This window comes from Somniosus microcephalus, chromosome 10 (genome assembly GCF_052327205.1).
Source record: "Somniosus microcephalus isolate GS21.2 chromosome 10, FLI_Smic_1.0, whole genome shotgun sequence".
NCBI classification, from domain to species: domain Eukaryota; kingdom Metazoa; phylum Chordata; class Chondrichthyes; order Squaliformes; family Somniosidae; genus Somniosus; species Somniosus microcephalus.
In genome coordinates, this window is record NC_140996.1 from 181,320,414 (window position 1) to 181,336,060 (window position 15,647).

At 44.1% G+C, this 15,647-nt stretch overlaps 1 protein-coding gene across 1 annotated transcript in view; it reads right to left on the reverse strand.

The window, feature by feature from the left end:
* The window catches only part of flt1 (fms related receptor tyrosine kinase 1), a 245,006-nt gene that overhangs the window by 83,287 nt on the left and 146,072 nt on the right, over positions 1-15,647 (reverse strand). Inside the window, exon 13 of the mRNA XM_085999287.1 lies at positions 1,432-1,746. Coding sequence (XP_085855413.1) covers positions 1,432-1,746 — 315 coding nt within the window. The remainder of the gene's footprint in view (positions 1-1,431; positions 1,747-15,647) is intronic.

Consider the following 15,647-nt stretch of genomic DNA (forward strand, 5'->3'; position numbering starts at 1 on the left):
TACACATTTTGGTAATAGCATCTCCAGAACATGAAGATAAAGAGAATTCTAAGAATGCTTCATTTTCAAGGAGTTTGTTGCAGCATATCCTGCAGGCTTATACATCGTCCATCATAGTTCTCTTCCTGGTTCTTGTGATTTTTCTGGTAAATATTTCTGTTACATTTTACTACCAAAGTTATGTTACTCTCACTTTTTAGTTTGGCTGAGTCTTATCGATAATATATGATGCTATTGGTTTCTTTGTTTCTGTCATGGTGTGTACGAAGTTAAGAACCAAGTTTACTCACAAAAAATGGTTCAGCTTGTTTGGATACAATAGCCCCAGAAAATTGATATGTGTCTGGGCAGATGTTGGAAGGAGGCCTGAACCACTCAATTCAAATAGAATCATCTTGTGCAGTTTTTGTGCATAAAACTTGACTGGCAGTTCTTTTTGAGTTTAAGTCAGACAGATTTAAATTTTAGTTGTTCCACTTGTTTTTCTGAGAAGTATTTCATGGCTTATCTTGTTCAAAGTGGGTAGTCCATCTGATCCCATCAGAAAGAGATGGATGGGCCAGGGAGACGCCATGGAAAGTCAGCAACAATTGCTACATAAAAGGTTAATATTCAAGGGCTTTGGGGTAGATTTTAAACTTGCCACCCAGGCATAATGCTGTTATTGTGGATCAGCCACATGTTATAGAAACGGCCCAATTTTCATTTCCACAATTGCAGAATGACGGTGCAAGTTTACACCCATACATGCCACAGACTGGCTCTGATCTCAGTTGGACTGTCAAGAGGAAGTACCAGTGGCAGACAAGACATTTTCGCACAATGAGGAAGGGAAAATACAAGAGCATGAAACCTCAGAAACTTCCTAGTATTTGGTTACGGAGTGGCACTGGCAGGGGCTATGGGGCAGGTTTCCAGCCCACTGTTTCAGCTGGGAAACAGTGCATGAAGCAGGAGCAGACCTAAAGAAGTGAACACATAATTATAAATGGGGAAAATAAAACACAAATGCACAAGTAAGTATTTTTTACATTTATAAATAAGGGACAAATAGACCCTACGACACATTCCGGTGACCTTACAGTCTCCTGTACCATTTCTATTATGCAAAATATCTTTGTGGATAATTGAGTACAGGTGAATTAACAACAACAGTAATGTGCAATCAATTATCCACTGACGTGTAGTGACAGGCTCAGTTTCAGCAATGAATTTTACTGTACATCAATGTTACACATCATTATAAGTACAATGCCAAAGTACTCCTGAATAAAGTTGCAGTACTTTTGGCTCAAGAATTGTTTTCAGTAGCAAACACAGAGAACTTATGCAACAGATATTCAGAATCACACAATACCCTTTTACTTAACTTTTGGTATTGTTTATATCCCACTTACATTAAAGGAACTACTTATATGATCTAATACTCACCTCTAATATAAATCTTCTGCTTTCGAATTACCTCCTCCTGAGTGATAATGTTTCTGGCTGTGCATTCATACATCCCAGAGTGATCCTGAGACACATTTTTGATGGTAAAGTTCAAAGCGATTGAATATTCTTTGGTGTTTATCTCGTTTAGGCTGCTGAGGTGATACACTGTATGATTGTCTCTACTCAGAAGATGGCAAGCAATGCTCGTGTATAAAAATTTATTGGCTCGGCAGAATAAAATCAGGTCATCACCCTCAGTAGGAAATGTATTATGTCCCACGCCAATCTCAAACCCAAATTCATTGGGTACATCTAATAAGACAAAAAAACATGTATGGTCAAGTAAACTAGCCATTTTCAATACCAGCATTATTGAAGACAATTAAAGTCACAGTGGAGCTGCCGCGATGACCTAGTGGGTGAATTCACCGTATAGTGGAGCACTAAATCATGGAGACCAGAAGATCTTAGATTTGATCCTCAATTTCAGCTGAATTAGCTGATTTTGACTGGTGCAGCAGTTGCAATACAACAATTGGCCTCAGTGCCCTGGACTATGGAGGCAAAAATCAGCCAGGGTCCCCCTCTTGATTGGTATCCAATGATTCCTACTGCAAAGTGCACGTTTGGATGTCAGGTGAGGTCAGGAACAGGCTTGGTTGTGATGGCTTCTACATTTGAAAAGCCTGCCAACACTCTTTGTTCAGGTTTGGACATGAAAAAAAGTCACTTTGGCAGATACCACAGGGCTTCTCGCAACCATGAAACTGTATCCCAGCAAGAAATGGAGAGAAGAAAATTGGGGGGTGGGGGAGAGAGGATCACAGTGGGCTATGTTTTGAGTACAAGAAACCTAACAGTGTTTCAAACAGTGTCTGTCACAGCACCCTCTAATGATGGCTCATGAAAAAAGTGCTCTTATTGGAAGTTTCTATAATTATACTGTGTGTGTGGTGGGGGTGGGGAGAGGAGGCAAGTTGTTAATATACACTCGAGTAATATAATGCTAATAAAGTCGAATCTTGATAAACTTTTGAATACTTTGCCAAGAAATGTTATGCTTGGATCAGGATTGTGCTTAGATAAGGAGTTCTGAAACCAGCAGATAAAAATAGCCAAGTGGCTAACCTCTGCACCACTGCTGCCATTTAATTGTTCATTCAGCAATTCAACCTAAACACAACAGAAAACACGCAACAAAAACAAATACATTCATACAGAAGTGATTAAATGTCTAAAGCTTGCAATGTGCTTTGGATGGAATTTGGCAGTGATTTGATTCTATTTATTGTACTAAGATACAAAGCTTAATCATTTTATGCTAGGATCAGGATTTTGTATTGATGCATTCTGCTTGGATCAGGAATTTTGTACAATGGGGATGAACAGGAAGTAGTCTTGTACATTGGAGTTCTATTCACGGATCAGAAATATGCTTAGATTAGGTCTGCATTGTAACTTGGAACAGGTAAGTGTGCAGGTATTGCACATATCATACAAACCCTATCAACAGAGGTCAGGGCTATAGGTCCACTGTTGCCTCATTTTCAAACTTTGTCTCTCAGGTGTTAACTCCAACACTCTTTCCCAATTGTTCGTCCTTAAACAACATCATTCAATTTTTTTTGGTCAATTTATTCATCATCTAGTTACATACCAAAATTATGTGATAAAATCAGTTTATTATGTATTGCATAATGTCTTTGTCACATAATTTACTCATAATTGAACCATAATTAAATGCATTCAAAAAATGCAGAACCCAGTCAATAAAAAGCAGTTTATTATATAATCAATGTGACCAAAATTGCTGTTTAAGACAACTATGTGTATAAGAACCTCATTAAATAATTAGTCAGGTTGGATGTATCGACAAAATAGTCCACAAGACCAAATTAGTATCGTGTTTTAAACATGACTGGTGTACATAGGCTAAAATCCAGAATTAAACTTAATTGTTTATAAAAATATTTTTGAGGGATTCGGAATTGCCACATAAGCCTTCAGAAGGTTAACCCAAATAGAAATGGTACTAATCAGTCTGCTCGATATTTAGAAAGAAGCTGATATACCTGGACCATTCACAGGTTATAGGTTAACTATAAGACATGATTAACTGATGGAAAAACAACAGCCCTACTGCTTTTTACAATCTTCTTCCAAACTAACCAACACACTTTGAAATAATTTAAAGGGGATTTATTTACTTAAGTGATTTGAAACTTCCTCTGGAAATAGCTCACAGGTTTCCTGATGGAAGATATTGTTTATCTTTGCCGAGCACCATCAGGAATCTCAAAACAAAATGCATTTAGTGACACTGGGAAATCTCTGAGATAAGGCAGTCCTGTTCCTGTCTCACCCGTAGTAATTACTAACACACCCACAGTCATGCTGAGTGCCAGCAGAGAAGCAGGGCTGTGAACCAGAAGCTGAGAACTTGCTCTGTGTGATATGATTCTTACTGTGAAAACATATGACCAATCACACAGAAAGCACTGAGGACTTAGTGACAGGATTTAAAAAAATTATTATTCATTTATGGGATGTGGGCGTTGCTGGCAAGGCCAGCATTTATTGCCCATCCCTAATTGCCCTTGAGAAGGTGGTGGTGAGCCACCTTCTTGAACCGCTGCAGTCCATGTGGTGAGGGTACTCCCACAGTGCTGTTAGGGAGGGAGTTCCAGGATTTTGACACAGCGCCGATGAAGGAATGGCGATATACTTCCAAGTCAGGATGGTGTGTGACTTGGAGGGGAATTGCAGGTGGTGGTGTTCCCATGCGCCTGCTGCCCTTGTCCTTCTAGGTGGTAGAGGTCATAGGTTTGGGGGGTTCTGTCGAAGAAGCCTTGGCAAGTTGCTGCAGTGCATCTTGTAGATGGTACGCACTGCAGCCACGGTGCGCCGGTGGTGGATGGAGTGCCAATCAAGCGGGCTGCTTTGTCCTGGAAGGTGTCGATCTTCTTGGGTGCTGTTGGAGCTGTACTCATCCAGGAAAGTGGAGAGTATTCCATCACACTCCTGACTTGTGCCTTGTAGATGGTGGAAAGGCTTTGGGGAGTCAGAAGGCAGAATACCTAGCCTCTGACCTGCTCTTGTAGCCACAGTATTTATATGGCTGGTCCAGTTAAGTTTCTGGTCAATGGTGACCCCAGGATGTTGGTGGTGGGGGATTCGACGATGGTAATGCCATTAAATGTCATGGGGAGGTGGTTAGACTCTTGTTGGATAGTCATTGCCTGGCTTTTGTGTGGCGAGAATGTTACTTGTCACTGCAATTGTTTAGGGCCTTGGTGAGACCACACCTGAAGTACTGTTTACAGTCTTGGTCTCCTTACCTAAGGAAGGATATACTTGCCTTAGAGGAAGTGCAATGAAGTTTCACCAGACTGATTCCTGGGATGGGGGAATGTCCTATGAGGAGAGATTGAGTAGACTAGGCCTATATTCCCTAGAGTTTAGAAGAATAAGAGGTGATCTCATTGAAACATACAAAATTCTTAAGGGACTTGACAGGGTAGATGCTGGGAGGATGTTTCCCCTGGCTGGGGAGTCTAGAACTAGCGGTCATAGTCTCAGAATAAGGGATCAGCCATTTAGGACTGAGATGAGGAGAAATTCCTTCACTCAAAGGGTTCTGAATCTTTGGAATTCTCTACCCCAGAGGGATGTGGATGCTCAGTCGTTGAGTATATTCAAGACAGAGATCAATAGATTTTTGGATATTAAGGGAATCAAGGGATAGGGCGATAGTGCAGGAAAGTGGAGTTGAGGTAGAAGATCAGTCATGATCTTATTGAATGGCGGAGCAGGCTCAAAGGGCCAAATGGCCTACTCCTGCTCCTATTTCCTATGTTCTTATCAGCCCAAGCCTGAATGTTGTTAAGGTCTTGTTGCATGTGGGCACGGACTGCTTCATTATCTGAGGAGTTGCGAATGGAACTGAACACTGTGCAATCATCATCGAACATCCCCACTTCTGACCTTATGATGGAGGGAAGGTCATTGATGAAGCAGCTGGAGATGGTTGGGCCTTCTTTTTGGAATCTATCCTACGTGTCAGCAAATGTCACACTGTATTTCCAGCTGCCCTGCAACTTGTGGGTCCAACAGATAAATGTAACACACACAACATTTTTCCTCCAATTTTTTCTCCTCCCTTCCTGAAAGTGCTGACTCTTTCTGAGGTAGTGTTCCATCAGCATCAAGAGGCCTTCGCAACCCAAACAACTGGCCATTCTCCTGGCACCTAGACAGTGGATTGGGTAGGGGGAATTTCCACTTCTACACTCTTGGCACACTCTGGGAGCACATATTGGGAAATTGCACAAGTCAAGTTCATGATTTTCCACCCATAAATTTTAATGGATGGAAAATTGCCGTGCACAAATTCCTGCAATGCATTCCCAGCAGGAGCCAGAAGCAGAAAAATTCTACCTGAGTGTCCAGAGGCCATGAGGGACATCACAGCTGAACTTGAATCAGTCCTCAAACACCCTTTCAGAAGGGGGCCATGGATAGTGATCAGGAGCAGGAATGAGCTTATACTGAGTTTTTGCTGTGCTATCCCAGACATAATGAAAGCAATTGCAGCGTCCCTAAATCCACCTAAATTGAGATGTATTTCCCCACTAAGCCATTAGGGAAACCCCTACACAATAGGGGAAATTTTAACTCCCGGGCAGAATCAGCAATCCATTAAAGCAGCCGGGACGCATTTGAGTTTCACGGGTCAGCTTCCCACACAAAAGGGGTTCCAGAGGTAGCTCGTCAACTTGTGTCTGCAAAGATTGGGCAGCCCAGTGGCTGGGGAGAGTTCTAGGGGGTTGTGTGGGGCGGAAGGGAAGGGAAGCGTGAGGCGTCAATGGCCCAATCATTCTTTGCGCGGCTCGGAGGAGCGCTCCTGCTCCTTGGACGCTCCACTCAGTAGGCTGTTAAAATTGCCTCAGGGTCCTAATGACATTGTAGGACCCCAATTTACATCTTTTCATGAGGGTCCCACCTGGGTGTTCAAGAAAACAGCCATTAAAATTGCCTCAGCGGTTGAATTTTAACATCCTTTCCACCTGGTTTACGCTGGGTGGAGGGAGTTAAAAGTCTCCCTAATATTTATTTAAATTTTTTTTATACTAGCTTGGTATTGTTCCAGCCAATTTAATACCAGCAGGGTAATCATTTGTCAGCTAACCAGTTATTAGCCACAGAAGGGATGTCTCATATTCTGCTACTATTTAAAACATTTTAGGGTTGAAACAGATTATTGTGTTCCGCAACAGTCCATGAAATGTTTTTGATGAACTCCATTTACATTTAAATCTGATACAGATATGGGCAAGTCCTGGTCTGAACAAAATATAAATTAAATGCCAAAATTCTTCTGACTGATAGTCATTGCCAGTATAATCATTTCTGTTTTATGCCTTTCTAGTTGTAAGTTATTTCTTGACCGATGAGATATAACAGGTGCATAATACATATTTGTATACTGTAACTTGTGTTGAATGAAAACTTTTTTTAAAAAGAGTAATAGTCTGGGGCAAGCCAGTGGTATTGTGCTTTGTTATTCAGTTACACAGAAACCACAGAAACCCCACAGTGCAGATAGAGGCCATTTCGGCCCATCGAGCCTGCACCGACACATATCCCACCCGATCCCCGTAACCCCTACACCAACACATATCCCACCCTATCCTGTAACCCCACGTATTTAATCCCCCTAACACTAAGGGTCAATTTATCATAGCCAATCAACCTAACCTGCACATCTTTGGACTGTGGGAGGAAACCGGAGCACCCGGGAGGAAACCCACGCAAACACGGGGAGAATGTGCAAACTCCACACAGACAGTCGCCCGAGGCCGGATTCGAACCCGGGTCCCTGGCGCTGTGAGGCAACAGTGCTAACCACTATGCCACCGTGCTGCCAAGGTGAGTGGAAGCTACTCGATAGGGAAGGAAGTAAAAAATCATTGCCTCAGGTCACTCTCATGCACCTCCTAGCAATCAGCTCAAGTGTGACCTAAGCAGAGGCCTGGGAGCTGATCACCTACAGGCCTGATTGGGATTGGGGATTGGCACATTGTGCAGGGAAACCTGAAAGTAGGAACGAAAAATGCATTTTAAACAGTGGGAAAAAAGTATTGAGATTAGTATGCCTGTAAATAAGGTTTTCATTTTGAAGGCTCCTTGAATAATATAACAAACCACTTTCTCTCTATCACAAAGAAAAATATGAATAATATAACAAACCACTTTCTCTCTAACACAAAGAAAAATATGCTCCTAATTTCCCTTCACTAAAGACTAATGACCTTGGGTTGGGCTCATGAAGAAATATTATCAGACTTTTGTGAGATGAATACAGAGGCAATAGCCTCCACTTACTGCATGTCACACCAGAAGATGTGGAAATGGGAGTTTGTAGTGGCAATTCAGAAAGGTGAAGGACACACAAAGAGAGCACACACAGTCTTTAAATCAGCCAACTGTCAGAACTGCCATTTTGTACAAGGTTGACACAAATGACAGTGATTGATTACAAAGTATCTAAGTTGGCCAAGATGGGCTTGGTCTAAAAGTGATAAAACTAATGGTGATTAAAAGATTTTAACTTGACAGATTCCTTTAAGGTGCATCTCCTGTTGAAGAGGTTTTTTTCCAAGCAGTTTCTGGTAGGAGAATCAACTTACAAAATATGTTATAAAATTGTGCTCTTCTAGGTAGGTTGGCTTTCTCACACACAGGTATTCAAACTTGTAGATCAAAGTTGTGATCATTTGACTATCAGTTCAGTAGTTAACGTCCTTCTAGAAAATGTTTTGTTTCTTCATATAATGGTGATTTTTTTAATGTCGGGAGCCAAATAACAAAATAAAATTCAGCAAAGTAACAGTAAGTTAAAATAGCACTACTTTCACTTATGCAGAGAACAGTTAATACCTGTCCGATCCATATCTGTTACTAATTCTTAAATTAAACCTACAAGGATATAACTTTTTTATTGAGCAACCTACATGACAGGCCAAGTCCCATAAAACCGGTTGCCTGACAAGGTTGAAAAGTTGAGATAAATCCGCATGCACTGATTGGATAATGTCAAAGTTGAATTTTAAAACCTATAGGAGGAAGGAAAGACTAAGGCCTAGAAATCCGGTGGCGCCCCGTTTGGGGCGCAAGCCTCGCCAGGGCGCCGGAAATACTGCCCCGGAAGGAGTCGCAAGCGCCAGCCGGATATTCAGTTTGAGCACCCCAAACGGAAGCGCGGCGCTACTCGAGGCGCCCCGCATCCGTCTTGGGGCGCTGCAACTGAAGTTCGCAGCGCAACGTGCCGCAGCGCCACAAGCTGTGGCACGGCGCGTTGCAGTACTGCAGGCCTTCCTCCCCTTCTTAAAGGGGAGGGGCCTGCTGCAGCGCGATCTGAGATCGCGAGTGCCGGCAAAAGAGCCCGGCACAGTGTGGAGAAGTGCCGGGCTCTTGGGAGACAGCCGGCACAACGCGGGGGGTGCTCAGGAGGCCGGGGACGGCTGCGCGAAGAGGTGCTGGCAGGCGGCCAGCAAAAAAAATGGCCGCCCCGCACCTCAGCGCCTCTACCGCTGCAGGTAGGCCCCCCTGAAACCGGTCGCAAATTGCGACCGGCGTTACAGCAGGGGGCGCTACCAAATTTCGCGATCGGGACGGTAGCGGAGCGTTGCGCACATCGATGACGTCATCGGTGGCGGCGCAGCGCTACCGGCTAACACCGCCATTAGCGCCTCGCTAAATTTTGCGGGAGGCATGGCCAGTGGCGCTAAACCCACTAAGTGCCCTCTTTGGGTGCTAACTGGTGGCGCAGCCCACCAAATTTCTAGGCCTAAGAGGCTTAAGGACTTTTAACACTTTTTTATGTTCTTGTGTGTTGTACCATAAACTTATTCAAATATTCATTTTTAAAATTTCATTTACTTTAATATATTATTATTACAGGTACAAAAATTATTTTACTGTAATCTAAGTGATGGAACTACATAGAATTACAGTATATAGAATGTACAGCACAGAAACAGACCATTTGGTCCAAATAGTCTAGGCCTGTGTTTATACTCCACACAAGCCTCTTCTCACCCAGCCTCCCTCTAGCTCCCTCTTCCTCATGCATCAATGGTCCCTTTAAATGCATCAATGTTATATGTCTCAACCACTCCACATGGCAGTGAGTTCCACACTGTGACCACTTCCAGTATAAAGAAATTACTCCTGAAATCTTGATTCGATGTGTTACTGGCTATCTTATACTTACCCTCCCGCCGCCCCCCCCTTGTTCTGGACTCACCCATGAGTGGAAACAGACTCTACTATACGCATGATACTCTCATCATCAATTTTTCAGGTTGCCTAGGCTGGGAGCATGCTCACCTCTGAGTTAGAATTGTAGGTTTAAACACCACTCCAGGAATTGGGCATATAACCTTGGCTGATACTCTAGTGCAGTATGAAGCACTGCATTGTTAGAGGTGTTGTCCTTTAGATGAGACATCAAACCAAAGCCTTGTTTGCCTGTCCCAGTGCTTCAGATAAACATTAAAGAAGAACAGAGAGTTCTTCCAATGTTCTAGCTAACATTCCTGTCTCAACCAACATCAAAAATCACAATTAACTGATCATTCATCCCATCATTGTTTATGGGATGCTGCTGTGTGCCTTCACAGTCACTGCATTTCAAAGTAATTCAATATATGTCAAGTGCTTATGTATCTTCCTGAGAGATGTGATAAAATGCTATACAAACACATGTCTTTCTTTCAAATATCAATCATGTTAAGTCTGTGTGTTCTAATTATTGTTAATAAGAATCACTGCACACACACCACAAGAATAAATTCAACAGGTCTTTACTAGTCGAAGGTCAGGCTGAACTGCCCAATAAATCATTACACAGCACTTATATACCGGTGTGGTCACCACCGGTATTACAGTATACAGCAGCCAAGATAAAGTAGTGCATCTCTTAAAATAGTTCTCTTAAAGGTGGAACGGTTACATACACCACAATCCTCCCTTTTTAGCTTAACAATATATATTCCCCATTTAACATAACATAATAACATATATACACAACTTCATGTAAAAACAGTTCACAGATTCAGTCTCTGAGGAGGCCTCCTGATCCGAGACGGATAACACCTTTCAGGGGTCTCTGGTTCTCGTTGCTGGGGTGACTCATCTAGTTGATCCCCTATGGATAGGACATCATCATCAGGTATATTCACTTCTGAGGTAGATGCTTCAGGTTCACTAACTTCCTCCACGGTTGTCTCTGTCGTAACCATGGGCTCGACCCTTGTTCTCGATCCCACCAGTTGGTCAGCATGACGTCGCATTACGTTTTCACCAACATCTACCGTGTACATCAGGGGTCCTTGTCTGGCCCGAATTGTTCCAGATTGCCATTTCTCGTTTTTATAGTCCCTGGCTAACACCGGTTGTCCTATTTCAAAACTCCGAGTGGGCTTGTTATTGATATGCTGGAACTGTTTGTTTTCGACTTCCCTCCGCACATTTGGTTTTAACAAGTCCAACCTGGACCGCAACCTCCTGTTATAGAACATCATGGCAGGACTTTGGTTTGTTGTTGCATGGGTGGCGTTTCGATATGCCAGTAGGAAATTGTCCACCTTGTGTTGCAGTGGAATCTGATCTTCGCTCATGGCCTTTATTGCCTTTTTGAACGTCTGTACAAACCTCTCGGCCAGCCCATTCGTAGCTGGATGATATGGGGCAGAGGTATAATGTTTCACCCCATTCTTCTTCAGGAATTTCTGGAATTCCTCTGACACGAACTGTGGCCTATTGTCTGAACATATTTGCTCTGGCAATCCATTTCTTGCAAATATCGTTCTTAGCACCGCGATCGTCTTCTCCGAGGTAGTGGTAGTCATTTTAATCACTTCTGGCCATTTAGAATGTGCGTCCACCGCAATTAAAAACATGGAGTCCATGAATGGACCAGCAAAGTCAATATGTACACGTTGCCATGGGGTTGAAGGCCATTCCCATGGATGCAGCGGTGCAATTGGAGGTGCATTTTGGACTTTTTGGCACCCTGAGCAGCTTTTCGTCAGATCCTCTATCTGTTGGTCGATACCCGGTCACCACACATAAGCCCTAGCAAGGCTTTTCATCTTGACTCCCCCCAGATGACCTTCATGTAGTTCTTTTAGAACTCTCTCTCTTAACTTAGGAGGGATAATCACCCTTGTTCCATACATCAATGTTCCCTGACAGATGGACAGCTGTTCTCGTCTTGCTGAGAATGCCGGTAACAGTGGATCACCATGGGCTGGCCATCCCTTTACTGTCAATTCGTAGACCCGGGACAGTGTCGGGTCATTCCTAGTCTCCCTTTCAATATTTGCATTGGTGACAGGTAAACATTCGATGATGGTCGAGTGAAATAACTCCACCGGGTCAACCGTCGGTGCCTCCTCCTCAGTAGGTAGTGGCAGGCGCGACAGCCCATCAGCATTACCATGCTGCTTTGTACCTTTGAATTCTATCTGATATTGATGTGCCCCTAGGAAAAGGGACCATCTCTGGAGCCTCGGTGCTGTCATCACCGAAACACCCTTCTTAGGGTTAAAAATGGATACCAACGGCTGGTGGTCTGTCAGCAGTGTAAACTTCTGGCCCTGCAGGTAATGATTAAACTTCTTTACTCCCCACACAAGGCTGAGAGCCTCCCTATCTATCTGAGCATAGTTGCGCTCAGCGGAGGTCAATGATCTGGATGCAAATGCGACTGGCCTTTCCAAGCCATTTGGCAACTTGTGTGAGAGTACTGCTCCAATACCATAAGGAGAAGCATCACAAGCTAAACGAATAGGTAGCGTTGGGTTGAAGTGAGCCAACACTTCCTCTGAGGTGATCAATGCCTTGCTTTTGCGAAAGGCCTTCTTACAGTCCTCACTCCACTTCCATGGTACTTCTTTCTGCAAAAGAGCGTTCAGCGGGTGCAGCACCGTGGATAGATTTGGCAGAAACTTATGGTAATAGTTAATCAACCCTAGGAACGACCTCAACTGGGATACATTTTCCGGAGCGGGAGCCTTCACAACAGCTTCGATCTTGTCAGGTGACTTGTGCAGCCCCTCCTGGTCAATGACATGACCACAGTACGAGATCCGTTTCTGAAAGAACTCACATTTCTGGTGATTAACTCGAAGTCCATGTTCCTTCAATCTGGTGAGCACCAGTTTCAAATTTGCAAGGTGTTCCTCATCGTCATCTCCTGTAATCAGGATATCGTCCAAGTAACATTGAGTGCTTGGAATTCCCTGTAATACCTGCTCCATGGCCCTCTGCCAAATTGCTGGAGCCGAAGCCACTCAAAAAACCAGTCTATTATATCGATACAAGCCTCTGTGCGTGTTGATTGTGAGATACTGGCGCGACTCTTCCTCAACTTCCATCTGTAAGTACGCTTGCGCCAGGTCTATCTTGGTGAAGTGTTTCCCGCCAGACAATGAAGCAAAGATATCCTCAATCCGCGGAAGCGGATATTGCACCGTGTGAAGCACCGGATTAACCGTGATCTTGAAGTCTCCACAGATGCGGACCTTCCCCGGTTCCCCTGGCTTGTTACTCGATGAACGCTTCATGACGAGAACAATGGGTGTGGCCCACTCACTCCAGTCCACCTTAGACAGTACTCCTGAACGTTCTAGCCCTTCCAACTCAGCTTCCACAACAGGTCATATCGCATAAGGTACTGGTCTGGCTTTGAAAAATTTTGGGTTTGCATGTTCTGCAATCTTGATTTTTGCCGTAATTCCTCTCAGTGTTCCCAGTCCCTGTTGGAACACCTCTTTAGCCTCATCCAATATTCTGGACAATCGTTCAGGTTTGTCATCTTTTTTTCCGGAATCTACCGTTATTGCTTTTAGGGAGTGCCAGTCCATATTTATTTTCCTGATCCACTCCCGTCCCAGAAGTGGTGGACCTCCCTCAGGTAGTACATATAAGTCCATTCCTTGATGTTCTTTGCCCTTGTGTACCACCTTGACTTTTATCTTTCCGATGGGGTATACTCTTTGCCCCGTGTATGTCTGCAATACTATCTCCGTATCCCGTAGGGGAATATGTGTGAATAACCTTTTGTAATCTTGCTTATTCATGACCGTCAACGCCGATCCGGTGTCCAATTCCATCTTCACTTGGACTCCTGCTATCTGAAGTGTGACCCAGATAGTTTGTAGGTCAGCTTCCTTACTCACATTGTGAATTCTCAGACTACCCAGTTCCTTGCTGTTGGAGTCTGAATCCGAATTCTGTTCATCCGAAATCTTCTCAGCCACCTTATGTACCTTTCTGCACTTTTCCTGCGGTGACTTTTTGTTGCTGGTCTTCTTTCCTGACCGGCATACTTTAGCTATGTGACCAAGCTTGCCACATTTTCTACATTCCTGATTTTTAAACCAGCATTGGTTCGGATTGTGTGTTGTCTTTCCACAACGATAACATTTCGCTGTACCCAAAGCCATTTGATCTACGCTGAGTACCGTTGCCTTCAGCTGCATTTCTGCAGTGCCTCTTGCTGCGGCTTCGTGCGATGCTGCAATAGTGACAGCCTTATCAAGTGTAAGATCATTCTCTTCAAGCAGCCGCTTTTGTGTTCCTTCTTTCGACAATCCACACACGAATTTGTCTCTCAGTGCCTCTGTCAGTCTTTCCCCAAACTGACAGTATTTCGCTAGCTTACGCAGTTCAATTAAATACTCCGCGTTGCTTTCCTCTTTCAGTTGCGTTCTCGCATAAAATTTAAATCGTTCCGCTAACATCAGCGGTGTGGGGTTCAAATGATTTCTCAGGACAGCAACAATATTAGCGAAAGCCTGATCCGCCGGTTTAGCTGGTGATAGAAGATGCTTCAATAGCCCGTATGTCTTCGCACCCATTGAGTTTAGTAAGGTTAGTGCTTTATCTTCATCTGATATTTTATTTGCCTTACAATAAATCTCTATGCGTTCTACATACGTGGCCCAATCTTCAACATCGGCATCGAAATCATTGATGTTACCACGCTTAGGCATCCTCGCAATCTTCTTGAGAAACAAAAAGAAATTTTTCTTTTATATATTTTTTCAAAATGGCGGTTTCCCACGCTTGTCTTCTTCCCCCGCCTATGAAAATGGCGGCTTCCCGCGTTTGCCTTTCTCCCCCGCTGGCTGTAATGGCGATTGCCGTATTGCTGCGTTCGCCCTCCCCAGCGGTTCTCAAATCGTGCCTCCCAGCCCCTCTTGCAGTCCGGTCCTTTCCCCCGGCTGCGGCTGAGTTCTCCGCGTTTTTTAAAATTATTTTTATTTTCTCCCGCGCCTCGCGGCCTCGGTAGCTGCCCGGCCTTTTTCCCCGGTCGCGGTCGAGCTCTCTCTCGATGCTGTTGCGTCTCCCAGCCCGCTTGCAGCCCGGTCTTTTACACCGGCTGCGTTTGCATTCACCGCGGCTCCCGTGCCTTATGCTGCCCCAGTCTCAGCGCCTCTGGCCCCGACTTCTGTCCGGCTCTTTTCCCTGGCCGTGGTCGAGCTCTCCGCCCTTATATCCTCCGTTTTTCCCTCCCCTACTTCACAGCCAACGTGGCCGACTTGCTGCTCGTCGCTGATCGGCTTACCCACCACCGTGATAGAAGGGATGATCACTGCCTGTTGCTGATGGAAGGCTTCGTGTCAGGATTCTTCCTTGCTCTTCAGACCCGAGTCTTTTCTCAGCAGGATGATGAGGGCGGATGCCTCTTCTCGACGCCCGTTAAACTGACTTGGATATATCTCTGCCGCAGGGTAAGATCGTCATCGTCGCCACTGTTAAGTCTGTGTGTTCTAATTATTGTTAATAAGAATCACTGCACACAGACCACAAGAATAAATTCAACAGGTCTTTACTAGTCGAAGGTCAGGCTGAACTGCCCAATAAATCATTACACAGCACTTATATACCAGTGTGGTCACCACCGGTATTACAGTATACAGCAGCCAAGATAAAGTAGTGCATCTCTTAAAATAGTTCTCTTAAAGGTGGAACGGTTACATACACCACAAATCAGTAATTTATTACTGATATATAGGCAAACAAAACTGGTTGTTAATCACTTAATTTCAACCAGTCACTTTCTACAATTTGTCCTTGTATTTAAAGAAGACCTTTCCTCCTATAATAAAGGTCATCGACCTGAAACGTTAACTCTGTTT